Source organism: Berghia stephanieae, chromosome 1 (assembly GCF_034508935.2).
Source record: "Berghia stephanieae isolate SIO BIC M18660-M18661 chromosome 1, UCSD_Bste_1.3, whole genome shotgun sequence".
In the NCBI taxonomy this organism is placed as follows: Eukaryota; Metazoa; Mollusca; class Gastropoda; order Nudibranchia; family Aeolidiidae; genus Berghia; species Berghia stephanieae.
In genome coordinates this window covers 142,114,835-142,142,629 of record NC_088360.1, presented here as the reverse complement: position 1 = coordinate 142,142,629, position 27,795 = coordinate 142,114,835, and the positions used below count along the sequence as shown (strand labels likewise).

The 27,795-nt window shown below is 36.4% G+C and overlaps 1 protein-coding gene and 1 long non-coding RNA gene across 5 annotated transcripts in view; both read right to left on the bottom strand.

The window, feature by feature from the left end:
* Positions 1–22,325, bottom strand: part of LOC144963395 (uncharacterized) — a 142,922-nt gene extending 120,597 nt beyond the window's left edge. Inside the window, exon 1 of the long non-coding RNA XR_013643623.1 lies at positions 22,294–22,325. This is a non-coding gene — a long non-coding RNA (uncharacterized LOC144963395). The remainder of the gene's footprint in view (positions 1–22,293) is intronic.
* On the bottom strand, positions 315–27,795 carry LOC144963393 (putative acyl--CoA ligase YdaB). Of its 4 annotated transcripts, none has more exons than XM_078897365.1 (7): positions 27,595–27,795; positions 16,056–16,161; positions 8,316–8,640; positions 5,613–6,119; positions 3,841–4,023; positions 2,537–2,750; positions 315–1,255 (listed from the first exon to the last, which is right to left on the bottom strand). In XM_078897365.1, the coding sequence occupies exons 3-7, from the start codon at positions 8,604–8,606 to the stop codon at positions 777–779; spliced, it is 1,674 nt and encodes a 557-aa protein (XP_078753491.1). In that variant the 5' UTR covers positions 8,607–8,640; positions 16,056–16,161; positions 27,595–27,795; the 3' UTR covers positions 315–776. The 4 variants fall into 4 exon arrangements, with proteins under 4 accessions (XP_078753491.1, XP_078753492.1, XP_078753494.1 ...); XM_078897366.1 differs by lacking the exon at positions 27,595–27,795 and adding an exon at positions 23,165–23,260; XM_078897368.1 differs by lacking the exon at positions 16,056–16,161 and having other exon boundaries at positions 664–1,255; positions 27,595–27,701.

The following is a 27,795-nucleotide window of genomic DNA, read 5'->3' as shown; positions in this document are numbered from 1 at the left end:
AAAGTCAATGGGAAGGATTCGAATGAGGTCTTAGGTCCAAATGCTTCTCATCTCTACTTTCATTTCTCTGTTTTTGGGGCTTTCTTCTGGGCACTTCTTTGCTCCCTTTATCTCTTGTCACCATTGATTCAAGTGTCTGTCTACATTACGTTATGACATTTATAAGATACAAACATGACTCTTCTCTGAATATTGTTATTTCGTTAATTGAATTTTCCTGAGCTATTTTGTGACTGAAACTGAAACATAATGTCTTTGGAAAATGGCATTTTTTATCTGTAGTGCCCCTCTTTTTCTTTCTCTCTCTCTTTCTCGCTTTCTTTTGTTCTTTCTTTCTTTCTTCTTTTCGTTCCCCTTCTCCTTCTAGCTCCCCAGTCATTTGTGTGTCACAATCTTTTACTTTCTTTCTTCCTTTCAATCCCGACCCCCCCCCCCCCCCCTCTCTCTCTCTCTTTTCTCTCTCTCTCTCTCTCTCTCTCTCTCTCTCTTTTCTCTCTCTCTGTCTCTCTCTCTCTATTCCCCCTCTCTCGTCTCTCTATCTATCTATCTATCTATCTATCTATCTATCTATCTATCTATCTATCTATCTATCTATCTATCTATTCTCCTCTCACAAACTATCTATCTATCAATCTACCTCTCTCTATCTCCCCCTCTCTCTCTCTCTCTCTCTCTCTCTCTCTCTCTCTCTCTCTCTCTCTCTCTCTCTCTCTCTTATCGCTTTTTGAAAACTCAAAAGTGGATTATATTCTTGAACTAACAATTTTATTTCACTGTCATAATGAAATTCTGTCCATTAATATTTTCCGTAACTTTTTTCTGTTTACTTTACCAGTATGGCCCATTGGAAACTCGCTAAATAATTCAACGAAAGACAATTTTGGGAAAAACTCATTCTCAGTCACAGCAAATGAGTTGTTATAGGAAGAGATAATGTTATCTCTTGTAAGGTTTGACCCATGCTTGGGGATGACACAGGCGCAGATTTGATCATTGACCCCATTGCTGTTCAGGCCTGATACACCCATAACTACCGCCTCTGAAACGCCGGAGATTCTGATTAGGACACTCTCAGGCCAGCTCGGATATACCAATATTGAGCCGTGGAATATGACGTCATCATTTCGGTCGGAGACGAAAAGGTCGCCATCTTGGTTGACCCATCCTCTGTCACCGGTGATGAAATAGCCGTCGGCTGTTGTGGTTGGTTTATCGCCGGGTGACTGGTTGTAGTAATGATTCGATCCGAAAGGAGCTGAGGAGAAAATATCATTGTCGGATCACAACAAGGATTTCTATAAAACTCATAGAATTATTTTTAAAAGAGCGAAGTGATGCCCTACGACCGACGTGTTTTTTTTTTTTTTGTTTTTTTTTTTGTTTACCAAATTCTGCATGAAAGGACTATTTTTCTCCATTTTTCTAGAGTACAAATAATCATTGACCACAACTGATAGTTAGGCCTATTAAGTGACCCCCCCCCCCCCTCACACAAAAAATACAGCCCCCCTCCCCGGCCCGCCCTCCCCCTCCTTCACAAAAAAAAAAAAAAAAAAAAAAAAACAAAAGCAAACAATAAATAAAACAAAAACAAACAAAACTATTTTTTTAAAAAACATGAAATTTGATAACTTGTGGTAACGTGGGTGATGATGTGTATCTGGCAAAAAATAGATAAATCCGGTACAGTTTTTCTGATTCTGCAAATTCAACCCTAACCCTGTCCCTAAACACAAATTCAACCCTAACCCTGTCCCTAAACACAAATTCAACCCTAACCCTGTCCCTAAACACAAATTCAACCCTAACACTGTCCCTAAACACAAATGCAACCCTAACCCTGTCCCTAAACACAAATTCAACCCCAGCTCCAGCCCCAGCCCAATGCCTATCCCCAATCCCTATACGATTGGCAGTTTCGTGTGGGGTGTGGGCAAAGAAACGGTCATGATTTGGATGGGATTCAAACCTGTGACAAAACAAAATTTTCCTTGAAATAAAAAAAATGCATATTATATACTATACCCAACCTCCATTTGTTGTATCAAACACAACACTGACTAACTATATTAGGTAAAAAGCTTTATTGTCTTGTGGTATAACACTCGCCCTTGGACTTGTAGGTCCCTGGTTTGTAAAAGCGCAAAGTTTAGTCTTTGTAAAAGGCTCTTTACTCACATTCTTTTACCGTATTCAGGTATAAAATGAGTACTTACCTGGCCGTTTACAGTGTTGTTTCTGTCGGAAATTTTAAAAAAATTTCTCCTAAAAGGCGCCATGTCTCGTCCTATATGTTCAGTTTTGCTGTTGACTAGAGACTCTGTGTAAAGCGCTTTGAGCAACTTTAGTGGATATTGCTCGTCATAGAAGCTCACTATGACGGCGGGGAGTGTTTTGTTTTGTTTTTTTTTGTTTGTTTGTTTGTTTGTTTTGTTTTGTTTTTTTTTTTTTGGGGGGGGGGGGAGGGGGTAGGGGGACGGAGGGTCGGGGTTTTTTTTTCGTTGATTTTTTTTCTTTCTTATCTGGTTTGACTTACATTTCACAACGATAATGCCCTCCTTTCCCGTGTCAACTTGTTGCATGTTCTCATCGACAATCTTCAAGGCCACCCCTAGCAATGGTTTTCCTGTCAAATAGTCCTCCATCTGGTCAGGACTGGTCACTATACCGTTGGTCACTCCAGACATCTCTGTTGAGGCGTAGGTGAGAACTAAACAATCCGCTAGCACACCCAAGGCATTGCACACTCGCTGAAATTTGTATTTGTCTCAAAAAGTTCAATTCAAATGCTTATTTTAGGCAATTGCCAATATAAACCATTCATTTACAAATAATTTCAAATCAACACAGGTAAAAGGAAACTACCAAAATAATTAAATTGATAAATAAAAAATTATATGTATTTAATTTAAGAGAATAGACAGAAAACAGAAAAAAAATAGATAAATAAGTTAATAAATAAATAAATAACAATAAATTGACTATAATAATATATAAACACATGCAAATAATTTTTCAGGAAACAAAATAAATAACTTATATAAATATAAGTCAGCGGTCACTGACATTGAAAATTAAGTCGTCGAGCCCAGACAATGACCCAAACAAAACAAAAAACATTCTAGGAGAAAAAAACAAATAAATAAAAATCCATCTTCAAACAAATAGCATCAATGTTAGTGACCAGGTTTTTATTTGTATTGTGTATGTGTTTAACAAAAAGAGTACATAAGTGTGACAAATCATGTTTAAATGGTATTATTTCTGAATGAATCGGGTGAGGAAGACTTGTATTTTAATCTTAACATACAACATTTGAGTTTTTAAACAAGAAATGTCTTTATTGAGGATGATAAGTTTTGTTTCTTAAAGTCCAAGATCCATAAATTTCCTCATTTTGATTGTAAACTCAATTTTCGTGAGCATTTTTTGCAGAATTTATATCGCACAGCATCCACTAAACGTGCTCAAAGCGCTATACAAGGCCCCCCCCCCCCCACCCCGACAACACAGCACTTAACATGTGTGACGAGACATGACGCCCGTTAGGTGACATCGCATTTCCGACAGAGACAAGCTGTCAACAGCCTGGTACTCATTTTACACCAAAAAATGATGAGAGAATGTGAGTAAATAGCCTTTTTCCAAGGACTCAAGTATGCGCCGTTCAGAGCGAGACTCGAATCCAGGACCTTCCGATCCAAAAAGGCGATTGTCATACCACATTACCACACAGCCGCACAGTTTTACATTATCATTATCACTGTTTTTCTCTTTCTTCTCCTTCTTCTTCTTCTTCTTCTTCTTCTTCTTCTTCTTCTACATTATCCATGTTTTTACCTTTGTTAAAGGTTGACCTCCAACAATCATGACCTTTAGTCTGTGCTTTGGTGGGTCGTCCTTGAAGTGAACCAAGAAAGAATCTATTTCCCCCGGAAGCATGAAGCCTGCTGTGCATTCTTCACTCTCGACGACGTCCCACAACTGTTTGGCATCAAGAACAGGCTCCTCGTTGAAACAGTCCTGAAGAAAAAGGATGCATCTTCTCTTATCTCTGGTCTTATCTTATCTTATCTTATCTTATCTCTGATCTTATCTTATCTTATCTTATCCTTTAAATGCCTTATACAATAGTTTATAATTACAAGATCTCATATAGCTTGCATTGTATCATTCACAGACAGTTTTACACAACTTTGAATGTAAATAAATATTGAGCTTTTATATAGCGCAATATCAACTAAATGTGCTCAAAGCGCTTTACAAGGAGTCCCTGACCAACAGCAACACGTAACATTTAGAACGAAACATGAACGCCTTTTAGGCGATATTTCAATTTTTTTTTTCTGACAGAAACAACGCTGTCAACGGCCACGTACTCATTTTACACCTCAGTACGGTGATAGAATGTGAGTAAAGAGCCTTTTCCAAGGACTCAACTATGCGCCGAGCGAGGCTTGAACCCAGGACCTTCCGATCCGAAAGCGAGTGTCATACCTCAAGACCACATAGCCGCACGGAATGAAGGGGAAAATGTATCAATACGGCAATGTAAAATCGAAAAATACTATCATAGAATACTGGTAATGGAAAATTGGTGATGTATTTTTATATTTTATTGTAAACAAAATTATATAATGTTGATGGCAACGGGTTATTATTACCCAAGCAAGTGCGCGTACACACACACACACACACACACACACACACACACACACAACATGAAATCATATACACATATTAAAGAGTCGGGAGGGGGGGGGGGAGGGGGGGAGGGGATAGTATAGAAGAAAAATAATAACGAGAGAGAAAGGCAGGGATCGGAGAGGAAGATCAGAGAGGTAGATGGAAATTGATCAGAGAGAGTGAGAATCGAGACAAAGAAAGTCACGAGGACGCAAAGAAAGAAACAGAGGAATAGTAACAATGACGCACACACACACACACAGAGAGAGAGAGAGAGAGAGAGAGAGAGAGAGAGAGAGAGAGAGAGAGACAGACAGACAGAGAGAGCGAGAGAGAGAGAGAGAGAGAGGGGGGGGGGGGGGGGGGAAATGGGGGTGGGGGGGGGGGGGGAAACAAATCAAGAAAAAAAAAAAAACAACAAGAAAAATATCCTAACAGGCAAACATAAAATGCCCAAACAATTGCCCAAAACCCCCCAAAACACAAACAAACCACCCCCCCCCCCCCAAAAAAAAAGAAAAAAGCAAGCTTCGGAGGTCTGATTCATGGACCTAGACTATGACGATAGTCTGAGACTATATCCGTGATAAGATAAAAATTTTAAAAATAAAATTAAGCTTTGTATAGCGCAATATCCACTAAATGTGCTCAAAGCGCTTTACAAGGGTTCCCTGGTCAATAGCAACATTTAACATGTAGGACGTAACATGCCGCCTGTTAGGCGATAATACAATTTTTCGGACAAAGACAACGCTGTTAACGGCAAGGTACTCATTTTACACCTGAGTACGGTGAGAGAAAGTGAGTAAAGAGCCTTTTCCAAGGACTCAACTATGCGCCGAGCGCGAGGCTCGAACCCAGGACCTTCCGATCCGAAAGCGAGTGTCATACCACTAGACCACATAGCCACAAGATGTAAAGGTTACCTGGATTACATTGCACGATGAATCAGCCAGATATTGGAAAGGGAATCCCCCAACCCAGCCCAGGGGTCTCGTACTGAATCGCCTGGACGGTTTGCCCGTACTGTAAATCCGCCCCGTTGCTAAGATTGTTCTATGATCACGTGGGCACAATTTGCTGAACCCTGTCGTGCCGGATGTCCCAAAAACGTAAACAACGGATTCTGGAGAGACGTCTTGGGGTGGAAAGACTTCATCTGAGCTCTGCCGCAAACTGTCCAAAAATGGGAGCATGTCTTGAGTATTATTATTATTATTATTATTGTTGGATCTGTCAATGAGGATTATACGTTTCATAGAAGGAACCTCGGGTATTGCGACGTCGATATATCCGGTGGATGGGTAGTTTGAAGGAAGGAATCGCTGTAGGACATTGAATGCAGGGTTGGTTTTGATGAATGGAAGGATGATCCCAGTAGCCATTGCACGGTTTGCTGTTTTATAAAAATCTGTTCCGTCATTTTCCATAATCTGAGGGTTAAAAGTAATAATTAATGTTTAGGTTATTGATATGATGTGTAAAGTTAAATTGAGCTTTAAATTGATATTTTATATAGCGCGATATCCACTTAATGTGCTCAAAGCTCTTTAAAGGGGTCCCTGACCAACAGCAACATGAAACATGTAGAACGAAACATGACGCATGTTAGGCGATATTACAATTTTTTTCCGACAGATATAACGCTGTTAACGGCCAGGTACTCATTTTACACCCGAGTACGATGAGAGAATGTGAGTAAAGAGCCTTTTCCAAGGACTCAACTATGCGCCGAGCGAGGCTCGAACTCAGGACTTTCCGATCCGAAAGCGAGTGTCACACCACTAGACAACATAGCCGCACACACACACACACACACACACACACATATATATATATATATATATATATATATATATATATATATATATATATATATATTATATATATCTATCTATATATATATATATATATATATATATATATATTTATATATATATATATATATATATATATATATATATATATAAAGTTATTTTTCAATCCTCATGACTTCATATTACAAATTGATCACAAAGGTCATTTCAAATGTGACCAATCGTCTCATAACAGTTTTATATCAAGGTGAATCCTCTACTTAAAATATTAAATATCAAGTTTAACATAAAGATTTGTTTTAAAATTAAGCATTTCATTGAGGATTAATTTATTCCTTTAAACTACTAAAAACAAACAAACAAAAAGAAACAAATCAAAAAAATATAATTAAAAACTAAAAAGCAATGACAAAAAAAAAAGAAAAGAAAAAACAAATTTAAGACCTTTTCTCATTAATTGCTTTAACTTAATATTCTTCATCTTGTTCCTGCTAATATAACACCAGATTGACGAGGTGGGTTACAAATGTAGATAGGTTCTCGGAATTCGGAATCTCAATAGCGAAAATTGAGCTTTAAATAACTGAGCTTTATATAGCGCAATATCCACTAAATGTGATCAAAGCGCTTTACAAGGGGTCCCTGGTCAACAGCAACATTTAACATGTAGGACGGGACATGACGCCTATTAGGCGATATTACAATTTTTCGGACAAAGACAAGGCTGTTAACGGCCAGGTACTCATTTTACACCTGAGTACGGTGAGAGAATGTGAGTAAAGAGCCTTTTCCAAGGACTCAACTATGCACCCAGCGCTAGGCTCGAACCCAGGACCATCCGATCAGAAAGCGAGTGTCATACCACTAGACCACATAGCCGCACAGCAATAATGAGACGAATGGTCTGGATGATTTTCCTGTACTTGTAAACCCTTTATTTGTTCTTTAATTGGATTCAGTAGTCTGATGTCCCGCCGCCCGGCAACGGCGGCCATCTTGGTTCTAAATAAAGAAAATCATGACTTTTTATTCTTCATGCTGGCTAGAACTTTTCATATGCCTTGTGATCAGAATGTGTAAAAGTCAAAACATGATCAAATTTATGGGGTTTTTTTCCTCTGGATACGGTTTTATGCTCGCCAAAGAAATATTTCATACGGCGTCCGCCATTGTTCCGATAGTTTAGAGCCAGTGTTACTAAGTTACCATGCGTCATAAGGAAGGAAGTGACGTTACGACTGTTGAAGTGTATTACTTGTTTGCATTGTACGTATCATTGTTGGCCATGAGTGTGAGTGTGACAGTGTGCGTGAGTGTGTTTGTGTGTGTTTGTGTATGTGTGTATGTTTGTGTATGTGTGCGTTATTCAAAATGGGCAAACAATGAAGAGCTATAAAATTGATTTCCGATACAGGTAGAAAATTATCCATTGTAAAAACACCGCTCTTAAAAGGCTAAATAGTAATACTCTTCAACAGTCATGACGTCACTTCCCTCGTAATGACGCATGGTAACTTAGTAACTGGCTCTAAACTATCGGAACAATGGCGGACGCCCTTATGATATATTTCTCCGACATGCATAAAAGTGTATCCAGAGGAGAAAAACATTATAAATCTGATCATGTTTTGACTTTTACACATTCTGATCACATAACATATGAAAAGGTATGGCCAGCATGAAGAATAAAAAGTACTGATTTTCTTTGTTTAGAACCACGATGGCCGCCGTTGCTGGGCGACATGACATCAGACTATTGAATTCAATTTGAAATAAAACAATATATACGATACAGAGATTCTAAAATCTTACCTGGCAATTAGCGCCAATACAGCCTGTCATGATTATACCAAAATCCGCAACAACTCTCTCTGGAGAATTTGGAACAGCGTTAGCAATGAGATCTCCATTTTTGAAGCCCATCTCCCTCAACCTTGTGGCAAACCTGCCCGCTAGCACGTGTACATCCTTTGCGGTTAGCACGGTAGTTCTTCCAGTCTCGTTGAAGAAAACAAAAGCTTCTTTCTCTGGCACAACTTCCGCCCAGTGTTTGAGCATTGATGGAATGTCTTGGATAGAATTAGCCTCCTTTTGTGACGTCATCGTTTGGTTGATCCTTTCTTTAAAAAATCTAGCCCTGTGGAGAATATTGTGTTTATTCGAGTCGATTTAAAAAAATTATACGGCGCACAACTCTACTGAAAGATTTGAAAATTAGAAATGTATTTTTTACAGATAGATAAACAGATAACTTGATTTCCTTTTATAATTTAAAGTCAGTTTGAAAGTTCGTTGAGTCAAACAGATATCATAAAATACGTACCGACGACACTAGCACTCTCAAAAACAACCAAGTTCGAAACTGTAAAAAGTTGTCAGTGTGGCGTTTTTACGCAAATCGTTGCATTCGAAATAATGTATTCACTTAATGTAAATGTTGCTGCTCGAAGCTCGAAGAAATAAATATGTGAAATTGAATGTAAGCTTCAATTTAATTACAAAAACAGATCAAATGAACGTTTCAAGTTTCCCCTTTATCAACAAAACAGGATTAATGAAACACCACAGATGAATGAGATAATGTGGTAGTGGCGTAGTTAAGATGATTAAACAAAACATTGGTTGGCAGGAAATTAGTATGCTCCTTTGTAACATTATTATTTATTTGTATTCACTTAATTACTTTAAGGATTTCAGATCTACACTAAGTTTTCAACAGTTTTCATCTATTTACGACATCAAGTATTATTATTGCCCCTTTGATGCTTTCAATACCCAGGCTGTCATTTTAGCGCATCGGGATCTCTTATAAAATGTACACAAGAAGTAACAAACTCAGCCAGAAGAGCACTATTTTCACTTAGAAAGTATTTTAACACTAACACAGAAATTTTACCACAGATGCAAATGAAACTGTTCAATAGTACCATCTTACCAATACTGAATTATGGGGCAGAAATATGGGGTTTAAGAAGAGCTGATCCAATTGAAAGATTTCACCTCGGTTTTCTTAAATCCATTCTATGTGTTAAGCACAGCACACCAAACTGTTTTGTTTATGGCGAATTGGGGGTGTATCCTTTGCATATTGAAAGAAAAATGAAAGTTATTAAATATTGGTTGATACTTATTCGCCCAGGAAATAATGATTGCTCATTCACTCATGCAGTATACAAAGAACTTGTGCAATTGAATATTAATGAACCAAACACAACAACTTGGGTAAGCCTGGTGAAGCAGTTGCTGGATAGGATTGGAATGGGCCATTATTGGGTTAAACAAAATGTGATAAATGAAAATTACTTTCTGGCGGTTTTAAAACAACGCTTGGATGACATGTTTCTACAAGAGTGGCACGCTGAGATGTCGATGACGACGTCTGGACGGCTGTACAAACACATTAAAGACACCTTTGAGTTAGAACCATATATGAAACTGTGTAATAAATCTTACAGAGTTGCCATCTCAAAAATCAGATTGAGTTCTCATTTGTTTTATATAGAAAGGGGTAGATGGGGCACAAGAAAAGTAGATAGAAATGATCGTAAATGTCCTACTTGTGACGTAATAGAAGACGAATACCATTGTCTAATTGAATGTTCGAGGTATACGCATGAGAGAAGAAATTGCCTGCCGGAAAAACTGAAAAATAGACCAAGTATGTTTGAATTTATCAAATTTTTGAAATGCAGAGACAGTAGACAGCAAGGTGATTTAGGTAGACTTTGCTTTAAGGTACAGATCGAACACAAGAAATATTTACAAGTATAATTGTGGTTTTCACGACAAGGAAAAATTATTAAAATTGATGATAGAGGGAATAATGCGATTGTTTGTTTGTTTTCATTTATTTTTGTCTGTTTAGTAACTGCAGTTCTGATACTAAGATGTGGTATATTATACAAAATATGACATGTTATATATATATATATATATATATATATATATATATATATATATATATATATATATATATATATATATATATATATATATATATATATATATATATATATATATATAAGTATGTGTGTGTGCGTGTGTGAGTGTGTATTTGTGTGAGAAAGTGGGGTGGGGGAGGGGAATTGGGCATTGATATTAAAATATTGTATTATAGTTTACCATGATAAAGATTAGTTGCGATTGCACAATTGGCTTATTGTTATTATTATTATTATTATTATTATTATTATTATTATTATTATTATTATTATTATTATTATTATTATTATTAATAATAATAATAATATTATTATTATTATTGTTGCTGTTGTTGTTGTTGTTATAACCAGCATTGATATCATAACCAGTGTATATAACCCATAGAATTAAACGAATGAGAATACGTACGAAGCCTAAAAAGTGTCCACCCATGAAAGCATTCAGCGCCATTTTGTTGTTGGCTGAGAATGTAGTAATTACCATTCATTCGGTATCTATGTCAACATAACGACACAAGAAAAACAACAAACAATATCAAAATCCACAATAAAATGTTTCAGAAATGTTGCGTATATTTATGGCACAACGAAGCTGTCAAAAAATGAAATTAGAGAATGTGTGTAATCATGTATTATAATAACCTGTAATGTGTTTTCCAACCACCACATCATCTACTACTACAACCACCACCACAATATCATCACTAACACTACTACTACAACCACCAGCCCCACATCATTATCACTACCACTACTACTACACCACCACCAGCACATCATCATCACTACCACTACTACAATCACCACAACCACATCGTCATCACTACCACTACTACCACAACCACCACCACCACTACTACTACAACCACCACCACATCACTACCTCAACTACTACAACCACCACCACAATAGCATCACTACCACTACTACTACAACCACCACAACCACATCGTCATCACGACCACTACTACTACAACCACCACCATATCATTACCATTACCACTACCACCATATCATTACCATTACCATTACTACTACAACCACCACAACCACATCGTCATCACTACCACTACTACTGCAACCACCACTACCACCATATCATCACCATTACAACTACAACTACAACCACCACAACCACATCATCATCACTACCACTACTACTACAACCACCACCACATCATCATCACTATCACTACTACTACAACTACAACCACCACCACATTATCATCACTACCACTACTACTACTGCAACCACCACCACCACCATATCATCATCATTGAAATATTTTATTTTTTTAAATTGAGCTTTATATAGTGCAATATCTACTAAATGTGCTCAAAGCGCTTTACAAGGGGTCCCTGGTCAACATTTAACATGTAGGACGGGACATGACGCCTGTTAGGCGATATTACAATTTTTCGGACAAAGACAACTCTGTTAACGGCCAGGTACTCATTTTACACCTGAGTACGGTGAGAGAATGTGAGTAAAGAGCCTTTTCCAAGGACTCAACTATGCGCCGAGTGCGAGGCTCGAACCCAGGACCTTCCGATCCGAAAGCGAGTGTCATACTACTAGACCACATAGCCGCATCATTACCACTACTACTACAAACACCACCACCACATCATCATCACGACCACTACTACTACAACCACCACCACCATATCATTACCATTACCACTACTACTACAACTACAACCACCACCACATCATCATCACTACCACTACTACTACAACTACAATCATCACCACCACCACATCATCATCACTATTACTACTACAACTACAACCACCACCAACACCACATCACCTCACTAACACTCAGTACTACAATCACTACCATTAGGGTTTGGAGCTTTACTTCATTTGAAATAAGGAAACTTCGGAATTGTATTTGGTATTGTGTTTATATATCATAATATAATTCTAATCAGTTATCTATTTAGAACTAGATACTATACAATATGTATGCCAATACCACCCCAATTCCCCTTTCTTGTGTGCGGGAATTCCTCTTTCGGCATTGAAATTGAGTGTGAGAGAGTCATCACTACACACATAAACAACAGAAACAATTTAAAAACAAGACTATGACACGCAACCACTCACACACGAGGCTATACTATTTATCATTTTCTCTATATAGAATAGGACAAGACAAACAATAGCTTGACTCTCGCTACACTTCGCATTGATGTTTGTCGTCTCACGAGTTCAACTCTCGGTCGACCTGTCAATATTCCTTTTTGCCTCGGACGTAATCATTAATATAATGTTGTGTGGTTTTGACCGTGAAGAAAACCTTAAGAAGTCACATTTATATCATTTTAGAGAGATCGTTTTGAATAATTTTGTGTTAAACGAGCGAGCAGCAACTTGTTTTCATGAACGGCCGATCAGCGCTTGTTTACTATAGTAACGCGATTCCCAGCCAACATCAAAATGGCGGATATTTTTCTCATCGAGGCCGCTGGTTGGTTAGCCAATAAGAGCACCGTACGGTTTCCATTGGGTAAATTCCTTGATATAACCATATATATATTTTTTTTCCCTTTCTTGGTTCTTCTGTTTTGATGTGATTTGTAAAAGAAGTGTTGTATTTCACTTGTTAGGACCCTTTGCTTGTATCTTTGACTTCTAAGCGATTTCAATCTAAGTACACCGAGGGGTGTTCTTGGTGCCCTATCCGCACCATTTACCTTTGCCTTATTTATCCTCAGGTGCCTTTGAGAAAAGTATACTTTTAGACTACCTTATACATTTTCTGTTCTTTCAATGCGTCACAAACGCCGTAAAATTCTTAAAAACACAGAAACCAACCCTTGACATGGAATAATTGAAGTACGCAAGCTTGTTTCGCTCTAGACTATATCAGTACGGAAAATTACTTAAATGTTTGTGATATTCTAAAAGAGTTAATTATTTGTCTTTGGGAATTAATTCTGTAATTCTACCAAACAATACGTTAAACTAATATGTCTGTAACTTCTAGGCAATGTTCGCAAAATCCCATTCTTCTAGAACTTTAATCAACGATAGAAATGTGTTAAATAAGTGGTTGGCTATTTATTATGTTGGAATTTCCCCGAAGATAAAGATCACCCAGACCAAAGCATTTTGGAGCACCTAGGATTACTAAAAGTCAATAACTTTATTATCCAAAACAGAATTACCATGATATAATCCCTATCTTCTTAATTGTCAACGAATGGGATATAAGCGTGGTCCTCATTTACAAATACAATACTAGATATTATTGCTGCGGCGCTTCTGTTATTTTTACAATTAATATTATTATTATTATTATTATTATTATTATTATTATTATTATTATTATTATTATTATTATTATTATTATTATTATTATTATTATCATTATTATTATTATTACTATTATTGTAAGTATTGGTGGTATTACAATGTTGTATTTTTATGGTTATTAATGGCATCATTTTATGCTTTGGTTTCATGTACCTTTTTTTCTCACTTTCATGTCTGTTGTCATCAAATTGTATGGATTATTGATTAAAATAAAAGTTATTTTTGTTTGTCTTATTTTGACTATGGAACTGATACTTATCATAGCAGACCTGCCTACTTGAAATAGGAAAATGTAATAAGTAGTTTTAAGGGTAAATAACATCGAAGACATTTTAACTACCCTTAAAAACCACCAGTTTGTCCTTATAATGCGTGGGGAAAAATATTAACTCTATGTGATAGCTCTGGCACCAGAACTTCGTTTTCAAGAAATGACATTTAATTAAAAACCTTTATTATATCCAGCCCGGGATTTAGCCGTAGTACAACGGGAATTTTCGTGGTAGTGAGGTCTGTTGTGATGGGTATCATTTTTTTTTTTTTTTTTTTTTTAATGAGAAAAACTGATTGGAAATGTAAAAGTGATGGTGATAGTGGTAGTGATAATGGTAATGGTGGTGGTGGTGGTAACGGTGATGATTGGGGTGTAGGGATGATGGTAATATTATTATGGTTAATATTATTGATATTCTTGTTGTTGTTGTTGTTGTTCTTCTTCTTCTTCTTCTTCTTCTTCTTCTTCTTATTATTATTATTATTATTATTATTATTATTATTATTATTATTATTATTATTATTATTATTATTATTATTATTATCATTATTATTATTATCATTATTATTATTATTATCATTACTATATTATTAAATTATCATTATTATTATTATATTATTATTATTATTATATTATTATTATTATTATTATTATTATTGAACGTATTGATGTTATTACGATTGTTGTATTTTTGTGTGGTGTATCAGTTTATTTTTTTTGGTTCCATTTACCTTTTTATTTTTTTTATTTTTTCCACTTTCATGTATGTTGGCATCAAATTGTTGATTTATTGGCGAAAGCCTAAGATTGAATAAACTTTGAAACACAACGCCCATGTATCATGCTGAGAAAAAATGACCAATTGTAACGTTGGTTATTCTTAAAATGTGAACACTTTTCACTATGTGGATCATTTTGAGCACACTTTGCAATGTGACCAACGACCTCGAGCACATGGAAATGTAATACAGATCGTACCCATTGTATCTGTCTCGCTTCTAGCCCGAACAAACCAAAAATAGACATATTATTATGATGGAATACTTGATACTGTTCGCGTCTGCTTCAGATTTTCATTTGACATCAGGAGTAAAGTGGTCAAGACACCCATTTTCTTTCATGTAAGTTAGATCAGTGTATATTACTTAGTTTTGAATTATGGGCAAACTCTTAATTTTACCAATCAACAATCAAAACATGATCACCAGAGTACTGTACTACTGTACTGTAAGGTAAGTTCTCGATCCCAGGATTGGGAGACATTCCAAAAGCTCCTACATCCTCAGTATTCTTTCAATTTGTATTTTCACCGTTGATATTTTGTCAGGCGTTTATTTATTCAATTTGTCATCATATAGAAGCACTTTAAAATCTCTAGAACAAACCTTGATAGATTTGTGAAAGTTTAACATTTTCTAATTTGACTATTGTTTTGATTCTCGGCCGCCATTTTGATTTGTGAAATATTGAAAAGTAGTGCAAAGCAGTCCGAGGGTTTTTTTTTTCTATTGGGGTTAGCTCGAGATCGGAGGATTTTTAAAAAATTAGGGTTAGCCATAAATCTTAGCAAAGGTGCTAGGGTGTTTGTTTTTCCTATTACTATTAGGGGTAGTTAAAGGTTCTGGGTTTTATTTTTGGGGGGTTAGTTGAGGGAATATTATTTGAGTTGTTTCCCTTTCTAGGAGCTTTCGGAAAGCCTCCCCAGGATCGTCTTTCAACTCTGCTCACGTCTGCTACTGCAGGTTTATTTTCGCAGTTGATTTTCTTACCACAACCTGTTTTCACACACGGAAAACTGTATGTTGCTGTGTCACGGGTCAGAGGCTATAGAGGCTCACACTCCACGTTGGGCCACACAGAAAAATCAACAGAAAATGTACGAAGTTAGACAGACAACGTTGTTTACCAATCTGCCCTCATTAAATGATGGTGGGTACAATATCGAATGAAAATAGTTCATTCCCCGCGAAATTGCAGGCTTTTTACTAGTATTATAAAAAAAGACAACCTACTGTGTACACAAAATATATATCCTGGTAAAATTTCAAAACAAAACAAATCAAGTAATCGTCTCTTCTTTGCAGTATTCTCTTGATTGAATATCCTCGGCAATGAAGTCTGAAAAGAATAAAATCCTTTGTTAAAACTTTACATTAGATAGTATGCGTTTAGCCAAGAAACTCACAACATTTCTAAAAAGAGTATAACTGACCAAAACACAAAACTATGTATGGGAGACCTTCCATAAGCTACTACACATCCTGTTCTAGTAGGGGGTTTGGGAGGGGGGAAACTTTTTTTTTAAGTCTCCCCCCTCCCAAACCCCCTACACTAGAACTTCTAGTATGGGGTTTGGGAGGGGGGAGACTTCAAAAAAAAGTTTCTCCCCTCCCAAACCCCCTACTAGAACAAGAATACTTGGGATGTAGTAGCTTATGGAAGGTCTCCCCTATGTGTAACCTTGAACGTTTATCGGCTGGTTAATACCGTTTAGTGAGAATCACTCATAAAACACGGATGACAAAAGAAAAAATACAATAGCAAAGACCAATGACGTCAAATTTGTACTATCTATAAGACGAGATATCGAGTAATCTTTCATATTCTGTAGATCCCACAAAGAAATGATTAATTTTCTATTTCTCATTTTACTTTATACTATCTGTGTATTATAAAATAACCGTTTACTGATGTTTTTGTGATTTGTTATTCATCATTTTCAATCATGTTTTTTGTTGCTTATAGGCAAATAGGGCAGTGAAAATTTATTTCCAAAAAGAGTGTACAACAGAAAATTATGATGCAGACAAAGCAAGAAAGAAAAATACAAATAAACAAAAACATCACAAAAAAACAGTCTACCTCGACTGGGAATCGAACCTCAGACCTTCTGAATACCATTAATGGTACCACGTCTGACCGCCCAGTAATCAGAGGGCGTGAGGTTCAATCCCCAGTCGAGGTAGACTGATTTTTTGGGATGGGTTTTTTCTTGTATCATTCTTTCTTGCTTTATCTGGCACATTTCATACACACTTGTTCAGATCTTTATCTAACACCACTGCCTGCTCCCTAGCTTCTTAACATAATATGAGGGGTAGAAGGGGAGGGATGGCACTGGATTCAATGGTACAATAACCAATTTTTGATTGACTTTCCCTTTTGAAGACATTGAATGACGTGGACACCACTTATCTCTTTGTTATTGTTTTTAAAAATTGAGCTTTGAGCTTTTATATAGCGCAATATCCAATTAACGTGCTCAAAGCGCTTAACAATGGATCCCTGGCCAACAGCAACACTTAACGTGTAGGAGGGGACATGGCGCCTGCCAGGCGATATTACAATTTTTTGGACAGAGGCAACGCTGTTAACGGCGATGTACTCATTTTACACCTGAGTACGGTGAGAGAATGTGAGTAAAGAGCCTTTCCCAAGGACTCAACTATGCGCCGAGCGAAGCTCGAACCCAAGACCTTCCGATTCGAAAGCGAGTGTCTTACCACAAGACCACATAGCCACAGCCAGTTGAGCGATTGGTTCTCAATAAGTTCTCTCAATCAGACTATAAACGTTTAAGTTTACACTTTCTTTGTGTGTTAATACGATTGATCTTGCTAGCAGAACTGGTGAGTATTTTACGTAAACACATACCATCAATATAGACCAACGGTATCAAAAGTATTGTATAATATGTATTCACTATAATGTTTAAAATAATTTTTTAAAAGTAGTCTTTCAGAGGCTATATGTCAATGGAACCAGAGTTTATCCAGGTTTCTATGGCGTGAAACAGACAACGGGAATTGCTTGCTATCCTTTGGATATGACGGTATTCTATCGCAAAATACTCCCACCAGATCTAACAGACTAAGCTACCCAATCACTTCTGGGTGGACGGGAGAAAAAGTCTCTGCTTCACCCGTTATCGATGTCGACCCCTTTGCGTGTGAGGCGTGTGCTCTAGCAACTGAACCATCGGAGCTCCCATTTCAAACATCACAATGATGGCTCTGACTCAAATTAGAGATAAGAAAATTTGGTTGGCCATTTCGTCGAACCATCATGAATACACAAGATAGGAAACTGCTTTTTATTTCTTTTATAACAATCTAAGAGCAATGTTTATAAAAATATTAAAAAGGCATTATACACCTTAAATTACAAAGCCAACACTGATTTTGTCCCTTATCATCACGTCTTATAAATGCAAGAAGCATACAGATGTTTCCTTGATCATGCTAAGTCATCAATATCCTGCGACATCAAAAAAGCATTATTCACTGCATCCTCTGCACTTCTCAAAATTAACAAAGATCGTAAGTAGATCCTTATTTGGCCATTTATGCGCGTTAATTACAAAGCACAATGAAACAAACAAAAACAGGCGGGGGTTTTCATTGTAGAAAAAAGCAGAGCACCTGACCCTAAGCTACATTATGTTGTTTTTCATATAATTACGAAATTGATTCAATTGGCAGAGGCAATTATTTTCAATTATGATATTTTTAGTGATAGCAATTAGAACAATAGATGATTATTTTAGGCTTTGTGGTAAAAATAGAACAATATTTGTGGTGAAAATAGAACAATACTTTCAAGTGAAGAGGTCGAATGTGTACATGTTATTGTTTCTTCTATTAATAGAACAATTACAACTCACTCAATAATAAGACATTCTTTTGATAATGATATCAGCTGCTCTCTTTTAAGAAATCGTGACTTGGTTACTTATTCTAAATAACATAACAGGATATCCGTCTTCAAGACTTCAATGTTCCTTTGGAAATAAATATCTAGACAGAGCGTGAATGGGAAAGTTGAGAACTCCGTTGTTTTACTCATGACTTTTTAGTTAAAGTAAGAAGTAAGAATAATGCCTTCCCAAAGATTTGAACCCGAGGCTCGTGATCAAGAGCTAGTTACTTGTATAAAACGCAATGTCATTCTGTTGTGTTAAGACGGATAGAGTTGATGGAATGATGGGTGTGTTGGAAATGGTGGTGATTGTGGTGGTGGTGGTGGTGGTGGTGATAGTGGTAGTGGTAGTGGTAGTAGTGGTGGTGGTGGTGGAAGTGGTGGTGGTGGTGATGGTGGTGGTGGTGATTGTACTGGTAGTGGTGGTGGTAGTGGTGGTAATGATGGTGGTAATTGTGGTGGTGGTGGTGGAGGTGGTGGTGATAGTAGTGGTAATTGTGGTGGTGGTGGTTTGTAAATGACACAACCAATTTACAATGTCACGTGATCAACTCAAAATCCTAGCTTGAACAGAAGTAAAAACGGATCAATAATATAATTGATATACCTTAAGTAATCAATCTTAATAAAATAATGTGCCAGATAATTTTATTGATTTGTTTTGATTTTTGTTTTTTGTTTCTTTGTTTGTTTGTTTTTATTTGTTTTTTGTTTTTTGTTGTTGTTGTTGTTGTTCTAAATAAGCCACAAAACAGTGATTTTTTTTTTAAAATGTCAAAATACAAGCAAAAACGAGAATCATTAAATTGTGATTGATAATCATATTATTTTCTCCATGTCTTACTATTGACATGCAATTAACTCATTACGTGTGGGATATCTTTTTAACCCATCATACACACAAAAGCGTCAATTAAACAATCTGACAACTCTTACTTCGCCAAGAAAGCATGCGGCTGCTATGATACATACCAAACGAACCCGGATGTACATTCCGAAACAAGTACGTTGATCCGAATATATTATCAATCATTTCGTGATTTCTTTTTTAGTAGGTTAAAGTACACACGACGACATTTGAAAAAGGATGTAGGTAGCCTACGCCATGATCCAAGGAAAATCGCATTTCTTCCGGGAATATCCGATATTATCTGGATATTAAGTGATATTTTAAAGCTTTTTTTCGTCCATTCACTTCTGAACTTAGCAAAAGTCGCCTTAATCACTTCTGAACATAGCATAAGTCGTCCAATCCTATCTGAACTTAGCAAAGTCGTACTTTCTATGCTGTGAATACTTCTGAACACATTTTTGTCATATAGTGCGACGAAGGAAATTAAAAGACAAAAAACAAAAAACAAAAAAAAAAAACAAGCAAAACATCCGATTTGTCACGCTTTGAATTCATGTACTTCCATAAAACTGAAAAATTAAGAACTGTGGCACAATCGGTGACACCAAAGATGAAAACTGCACAGAGGAATTGGTGGAAGAAGCCGAGGCATCATAGTCTGTTGACTGTTTAGACAATAATTTGTCCCGATTAGAGTGGTCAACATATTTCTTTCAGCTGGAATAATGACACATTATTCCTTATAGATAGTGTGCGCTTGGCTAAGAAGATCACAACATTGCCACCCGGAAGTATAACGGACCAACACACAAAACTGTGTGTATCCTTGAACGTTTATAGTCAGGTTTATACAGTTTAGTGAGTTCTTCTTCTTCAAGTACCAAGTCTGCGCCAGACATCGGTGATCATGGTACGCCATTCATCTCTCTGATCAGATAACCTCAGAAAACTAATATTACTCTTCTCTTTCTTTGTCACACAGCTGTTCAAACTATTCAAATATGTTTTTCTTGGTCTACCTTTACTCTTTTTACCTTCTATCTTTCCTGTGAGAGCAAGATGTTCAATAGATTTATGTCGATTTAGGTGTCCTAAAAATTGCATTTGTCTTTTTCTTATTGTACGAATTAATAGCCTTTTAGTTTCAGCTTGCTCTAATACTTCTTCATTAGTTTTCTTCTCTGTCCATGAGATTCTTAACATCCTTCTAAGAAACCACATTTCTGCTGCCTCCAGTTTCTTTCTAATGTCTTCTGTAATTGTCCAGCTTTCGCAGCCATATAATAATACTGACCATACGTAGGCCTTAAAAACCCTATGTTTTGTTGTCATTGAGATACTGTGGTTTTTAAAATTAGACTCATTTTATTGAAACTATCTTTAGCTATTGCAATTCTTCGTTTTATTTCTGTGTTGCATCTGCCATCTGAAGTTATTATGTATCCAAGATATGTGAGTATGGCAAAAAAATATCAACAATAAAGACCTGAATGGCGTCAACTTCATACTATCTATAGATAGTATGCGCTTGGCTAAGAAGCTCATAACATTGCCATCCGGAAGTATAACGGACCAACACACAAAACTGTGTGTATACATGAACGTTTTATAGTCGGGTTAATACAGTTCAGTGAGCATTACTCATAAACGCGTATGGCAAAAAAATATCAACAATAAAGACCTGAATGGCGTCAACTTCATACTATCTATATGATTTGCAGTTGGACTTACACATCTGGTAAACATTACACATTCAGGCACACCCGTTATGCAAACACATCAATGTTGATTTTGGCTGGATCTTTACAGATTCGTCTATAGATAGAATGCGCTTGGCCAAGGAGTTCACAACATTGCCATCCGGAAGTATAACGGACCAACACACAAACTCTGTGTAACCATGAACTTTTATAGTCTGGATAATACAGTTTAGTGAGAACAACTCACAAACGAAGATGGCAAAAACAATAACAAAGGCCTGAGTGACGTCATCTTCGAACTATCTATAGATAGTATGCAGATGACGTCACTCAGGCCTTTGTTATTGTTTTTGCCATCCGCGTTTGTGAGTTGTTCTCACTAAACTGTATTAACCAGACTATAAAAGTTCATGGTTACACAGAGTTTGTGTGTTGGTCCGTTATACTTCCGGATGGCAATGTTGTGAACTCCTTGGCCAAGCGCATTCTATCTATATAAAGAAAATGCGACGCATTAAAAAGAGTGAAGAAGACAATAATTTCAACCGAGGACTGCGTCAATCAGAAAATTTTCAATATTATATATATAATATTTTGAAGGATGATTATTTTAACATGAATATTTTGAATAGATGAAGAGCCATGTGATTCTCCTTGGATTCACATTTCACGCCGATTTGATCCCAGGGATAAGTTGGCCTCAAGTAAAAAGAAGAAATACAACCTCTCAAGCACATCTAGTAAACATGATACCGGAGACAGCGATAATATGATACAGAGGCGAGAAACTTCTGAAGTGGCAATAGAGTTTTAATGGCAGACAAGACAATGTGTATCTCTATCAGGTTGTGTCAAGTCGACAAACATCCTCTCGCTCATAATGATTATATGCGATACAATCGAAATTTGGCACAGATTTTTGTATCCTTCTATAGATAGTATGCGCTTGGCTAAGAATCTCATAACATTGCCATCCGGAAGTATAACGGACCAACACACAAAACTGTGTGTATCCATGAACGTTTATAGTCGGATTAATACAGTTGAGTGAGCATTACTCATAAACGCGGATGGCAAAAAGCAATAACAAAGACCTGAGTGACGTCATCTTCGAACTATCTATACTCAGTTTGGTAATTTCTTCTCACCAAATTCTCTCAGACTATAAACGTTTTGTGTATTTGTACGATTGATATAGCGGGCAGAAATAGTGTGTATTTTATTTTAACACATAATATCATCAATGCACAAATGCCATGTTTGCCGGCTTGACATTGAACATCCTCAAACGGAGGGAACCGATGATACATCTATGCACACATACCCGCATGCAAACCCGATGATGTTGGCTAAGAAGCTCACAACATTGCCATCCGGAAGTATAGATAGTTCGAAGTTGACGTCACTCAGGAATTTGTTATTGTTTTTTGCCATCCGGAAGTATAACGGACGAACACGCAGAACTCTGTGTAACCATGGACTTTTATAATCTGGATAATACAGTTAAGTGAGAATTATTCATAAACGTGGATGGAAAAAACAAAAGCAAAAATCCGCGTGACCTCAACTTCTATCTATCTATAACGATAATTGAGTTGACAGTACAAGGATACTTACTGAACTGGCCATTGGTCAATAAATGGTTGCATAATATTTAAAAAAACAACAGAATTTTGCGTAATACACTGTGTTTGCTAGAATGTGAGAAATTGACAGAACAACATGATGTCAAGATGTATATTATAGATAGAATTGTTATTGTTTATAAACCGCCAGTTTGGTGGCCAGAATTTAAAAAAAGGTATATTGTAAGTATAAGACAGGGGTAGTATATTTATATTGATGGTATGCGTTTATAAAAGTAAAGTACTATTGACTCTGCTCGTTGTAACAACAATTGGATTCCGTAGTCTGATGTCACGCCGCCCAGCAACGGCGGCCATCTTGGTTCTAAACAAAGAAAATCATTCTATTCTATTCTTCAAGCTGGCTAGAACTCTTCATATGTCTTGTGATCAGAATGCGTAAAAGTCAAAACATGATGAAATTTATGTTTTTTTCCCTCTGGATACGCTTTTATGCTCGCCGGAGAAATATTTCATACGGGCGTCCGCCATTGTTCCGATAGTTTAGAGCCAGTGTTGCTAAGTTACCATGTGTCATTATGAAGGAAGTGACGTTACGACTATTGAATCCTATTATGCATGTAAACCCTTAACGTTAACAGACTGTACGAGAGAATTTGATGAGAACTGATCACCTTTGGGGAGGGAGGGTCCCAATAGGGAATGAAATTAGCGGAAGAGTAGCGTCCCTTGATTGGACGTCACCTTACAGAGAGAACGTCAATTTGGTTTTGAAGTGTCTCAAGCCGCTTTCACCGGAAGCGAGGACGAGAGACGCACGCGCACAACCAACATGACGTTCTCCCTCTAATAACTTTTCCGCCGGTGACGTCACAGACTATGGGCAACGTCCAATCAAGGGACGCTACTCTTACACTAATCTCCTTCCCTATAGTTCATTTGGTAGAGCACTCGCTTCACACCCAAATGGACCGAGATTGATCCCGGGTAAAGAGATGATTTTTTTTCCTGACTTTCCTACCAATCCAGCAGTGATTGGGTAGCTGGGTCAGTTAGATCTATTGGAAAGTACTTCAGGATAGACTAACGTCCTTTCCAAGGGAAAAGCAATTTCTATTTGTTCATTTCACGCTAAAAAAGCCGGGATAAACTCCATTCTATGGGCACAATGGCTCCGAAGAACTAATTTTAAAAAATGATTTACGCTTTGGTTTTGTAAAAATAACAACATAGATAGTATGCGCTTGGCTAAGAAGCTCATAAATGAGAATTACTAACTTTTATGGTCTGGATAATACAGTTAAGTGAGAATTATTCATAAACGTGGATGGCAAAAAACAATAACAAAGACCAGAGTGGCGTCATCTTCGTTCTATCTATACCAAGTAACGACAATTCCATTCAATTCACTACTCACTTCCAGGAATAAAAATAGTCCAATTTGTCCTGTGTCCTGTTCGAACGCTGTGAATTTTAATTGTCTTATGACATCCAGTCACAATACTCGTCAACAGTCGTCACGTCACTTCCTTCCTAATGACGCATGGTAACTTAGTAACACTGGCTCTAAACTATCGGCACAATGGCGGACGCCCATATGAAATATTTCCCCGGCGAGCATAAAAGCGTATCCAGAGGAAGAAAAAAAAACCACATAAATTTGATCATGTTTTGTCTTTTACACAATCTGATCACAAGGCATATGAAAAGTTCTAACCAGCATGAAGAATAAAAAGTAATGATTTTCTTTGTTTAGAACCAAGATGACCGCCGTTGCCGGGCGGCGTGACATCAGACTACTGAATCCAATTCCTGCCTTTTAGTCACGTAATGTCATCCTTATCGGCTTATCTTCTTTCCTGTTCTTTTAGCCCCAGATAAAACGATCTTAAAGTGCTACACCCCAATATTATAAGTGGTGCTTATGTCGCCATTAATCCCTGCTTACTAACACACTGTTGTAAAATAAAAATAAAAATATATCTAGATATCACCGGACAATTTCTCACAAGGTCTTTTCTTACATGCGGCTATGTAGTCTTGTGGTACGACACTCGCTTTCGGATCGGCGCATGGTTAAGTCCTTGGAAAAGGCTCTTTACTCACATTCTCTCACCGCACTCAGATGTTTAATGCGTACCTGCCTGTTAACAGCGTTGTCTCTGTCGGAAAAAAAATAAATATCGCCTAACAGGCGTCATGTACCGTCCTACATGTTTTATATTGCTGTTTGTCAGGGACCCCTTGTAAAGCGCTTTCATCACGTTTAGTGGATATTGCGCTATATTTAAAAAAAATTCAAAAGAAAAGCTCAATCTTAAGTCTGAGTTCGCAACCAGGGAACACCTATAAGCAGGTCTGACAACCGAACGCAATTATGGGCTTGATTTAACATTGTTGTAATGGGGAATATTTTGCGTCAGTTTGAGAGTAGGTTTTTCCATTACAACAATGAGTCCATAACAAGTTGGGTTATCGGACTTGCGAATAAGTATACGTCGTTCGCAACATCTTATCTTATTGAAATAGACGTGTTGTCTTAAAGAGTAAAACAAATAAACAAACAAATTGAATTAGTGGAAGACAAACATGTGACCAGGTGCTAAAAATTCAATGTTAAAGATCAAATTATGATGATGATGATGATGATGATGATGATAATAATGATGATAATGATGATGATGATGATTGTGCTGATGATTGCGTTTGGTTATCAAACCTGCTAAAATGATGTGTTAATAGTAATAATAATAATAATAATAATAATAATAATAATAATAATAATAATAATAATAATAATAATAATAATAATAATAATAATAATAATAATAATTGCAGTAAGTACATACTCACAAAACACCCTAAGTTTAACAGCCTACACCTCGAACATCACCTACATCAGACTCTTACAATATTTTGTGCAACAACTAACGTTATTCAACATCTTCTTTCCAGCCAATCACAAAATCATTGGATTGTTACGAGAAAGTCACGAAGGCAAATTTTCCACTTAACATATTAATATTATTCAATCGATCTGGGAGTTTTTTTCATAGCTAGAAATCAATAATTGCAATCAATCCATTGAAAATATAAACTCCGTCTAGATGTGGTGATGAAAACATTTGAGGACGAATTTCACAAGGAGGTTAGCAGTCATTTAATTTGTGCGGCTATGTGGTCTAGTGGTTTGACATTCGCTTTCGGATAGGAAGGTCCTGGGTTCGAGTCCCGCTCTGAGCGGCGCATAGTTGATGAGTCCTTTGAAAAGGCTCTTTACTCACATTCTCTCATCGTACGCAGGTGTAAAAATGAGAATGAACAGCGTTGTCTCTGTCGGAAAAACAAAATGCAATATTATTTTATAGCCTAACAGGCGTCATGTCCCGTTCTACACTTTCCGTGTTGCTGTTGGTCAGGGCGGGCCCCTTATAAAGCGCTTTGAGCACGTTTAGTGGATATTGTGGTATATAAAAGCTCAAGTTAATATGCCTTTACATCGAAAAGGCATGGGTTCTAATCGACGAATACATGATTTAGACAGGTCTGATCACCAAACACAATCGTGGGCTTGTTGTAACATTCTTGTAATGGATAAACAAAGATGAATAATAATAATAATAATAATAATAATAATAATAATAATAATGATAATGATAATGAATAATGATAATAATAATAATAATAATAATAAAATAATAATAATAATAATAATAATAATAATAATATAATAATAACTTTATTCATCCAAAAAAATGGAAATTCATTTACAGACGTGGCATGCATAAAAATGTATAAACACAAAGTTGAGAATCTATGGCGACAATGTATACATATATATATATATATATATATATATATATATATATATATATATATATATATATATATGCAAATGTACAAACATGTAAAAATATACAACCTAGAACCAATAGCAACACCTTATATAATATAACAGCTTTAAAAAAAAACAAAGAACAAACTACCAAACACGGAACGTTTCGAGCTCAAAACCCATCTTCAGCCAACAACAACAAAAAACCAATGAAAACATAAATACATTACATAAAACCCGGATAGACCAATAACTAATCGTGTGATATCTTGTAATGGGGCAATATTGATTGGTTGAGAATATTTCCATTACAAAAATGAGTCCATAACAGTTTGGGTTATTAGACCTACAAATAAGTATACGTCGGCCCGTATAAAAGACTAAAAAAAAACAAAAAAAAAAACAAAAAAAAAAACAAACAAAAAAACAAACAAACATACAACCAAAGGGTGTCGATTACTGGCAAAACTTTTCTTTTTTTAAATTTTGACCATAAAACTTTTACTTCATGAATCGATACATACTATAAAGATAACTTGCCAAACAGTCATAAAACTTAGAATTCCTGAGAAGAAATGTAAGTTGTCGTACATAAACAAATTACATTAATTTTGTCAATTTTTTGGCTGTATAGTAACTGTTTCCTCATACATAGATAGATAAATAAAGATAAAATTAGAATTTAACTTGCCAAACAGACTTAGATTTCTTTAGAAGAAATAATTAGTTTAGTCTGCCTTGCAGAGACTGGGTATCTATTTCTCATTTTGATTTACAATCAACATTTCGGAATCTGTTTCACCCCGAGAATAATGGCGTATAGAGCCGATGGGTCACATTTTAAATTGGCTATATGTACCTATTTGTATTGTAACTTACAGACTGTGAAACGTTGCAAACCATCAGTCCCACCAAATTGCGTCGTGTGATCGTCAAAACGAAGGTAAACGAAGGACACACTAAATACGGGTTGGTGTCACAAAAATCTACTACCTATCACTAGTAGAGCTGTGTGGGAAACATAAGCAATTTAAATCCATACCAGAGTTTATACCCGCAGAGAACAATTTCGGAATTGAC

Coding starts and splice junctions, on each gene's coding strand:
- LOC144963393 (XM_078897365.1), bottom strand. CDS start 8,606: ATGACGTCACAAAAGGAGGCTAATTCTATCCAAGACATTCCATCAATG. Junction 6,120..8,315: donor GTATTGGCGCTAATTGCCAG/GTAAGATTTTAG, acceptor TTTAACCCTCAG/ATTATGGAAAATGACGGAAC. Junction 4,024..5,612: donor CATCGTGCAATGTAATCCAG/GTAACCTTTACA, acceptor CTTTTTCTTCAG/GACTGTTTCAACGAGGAGCC.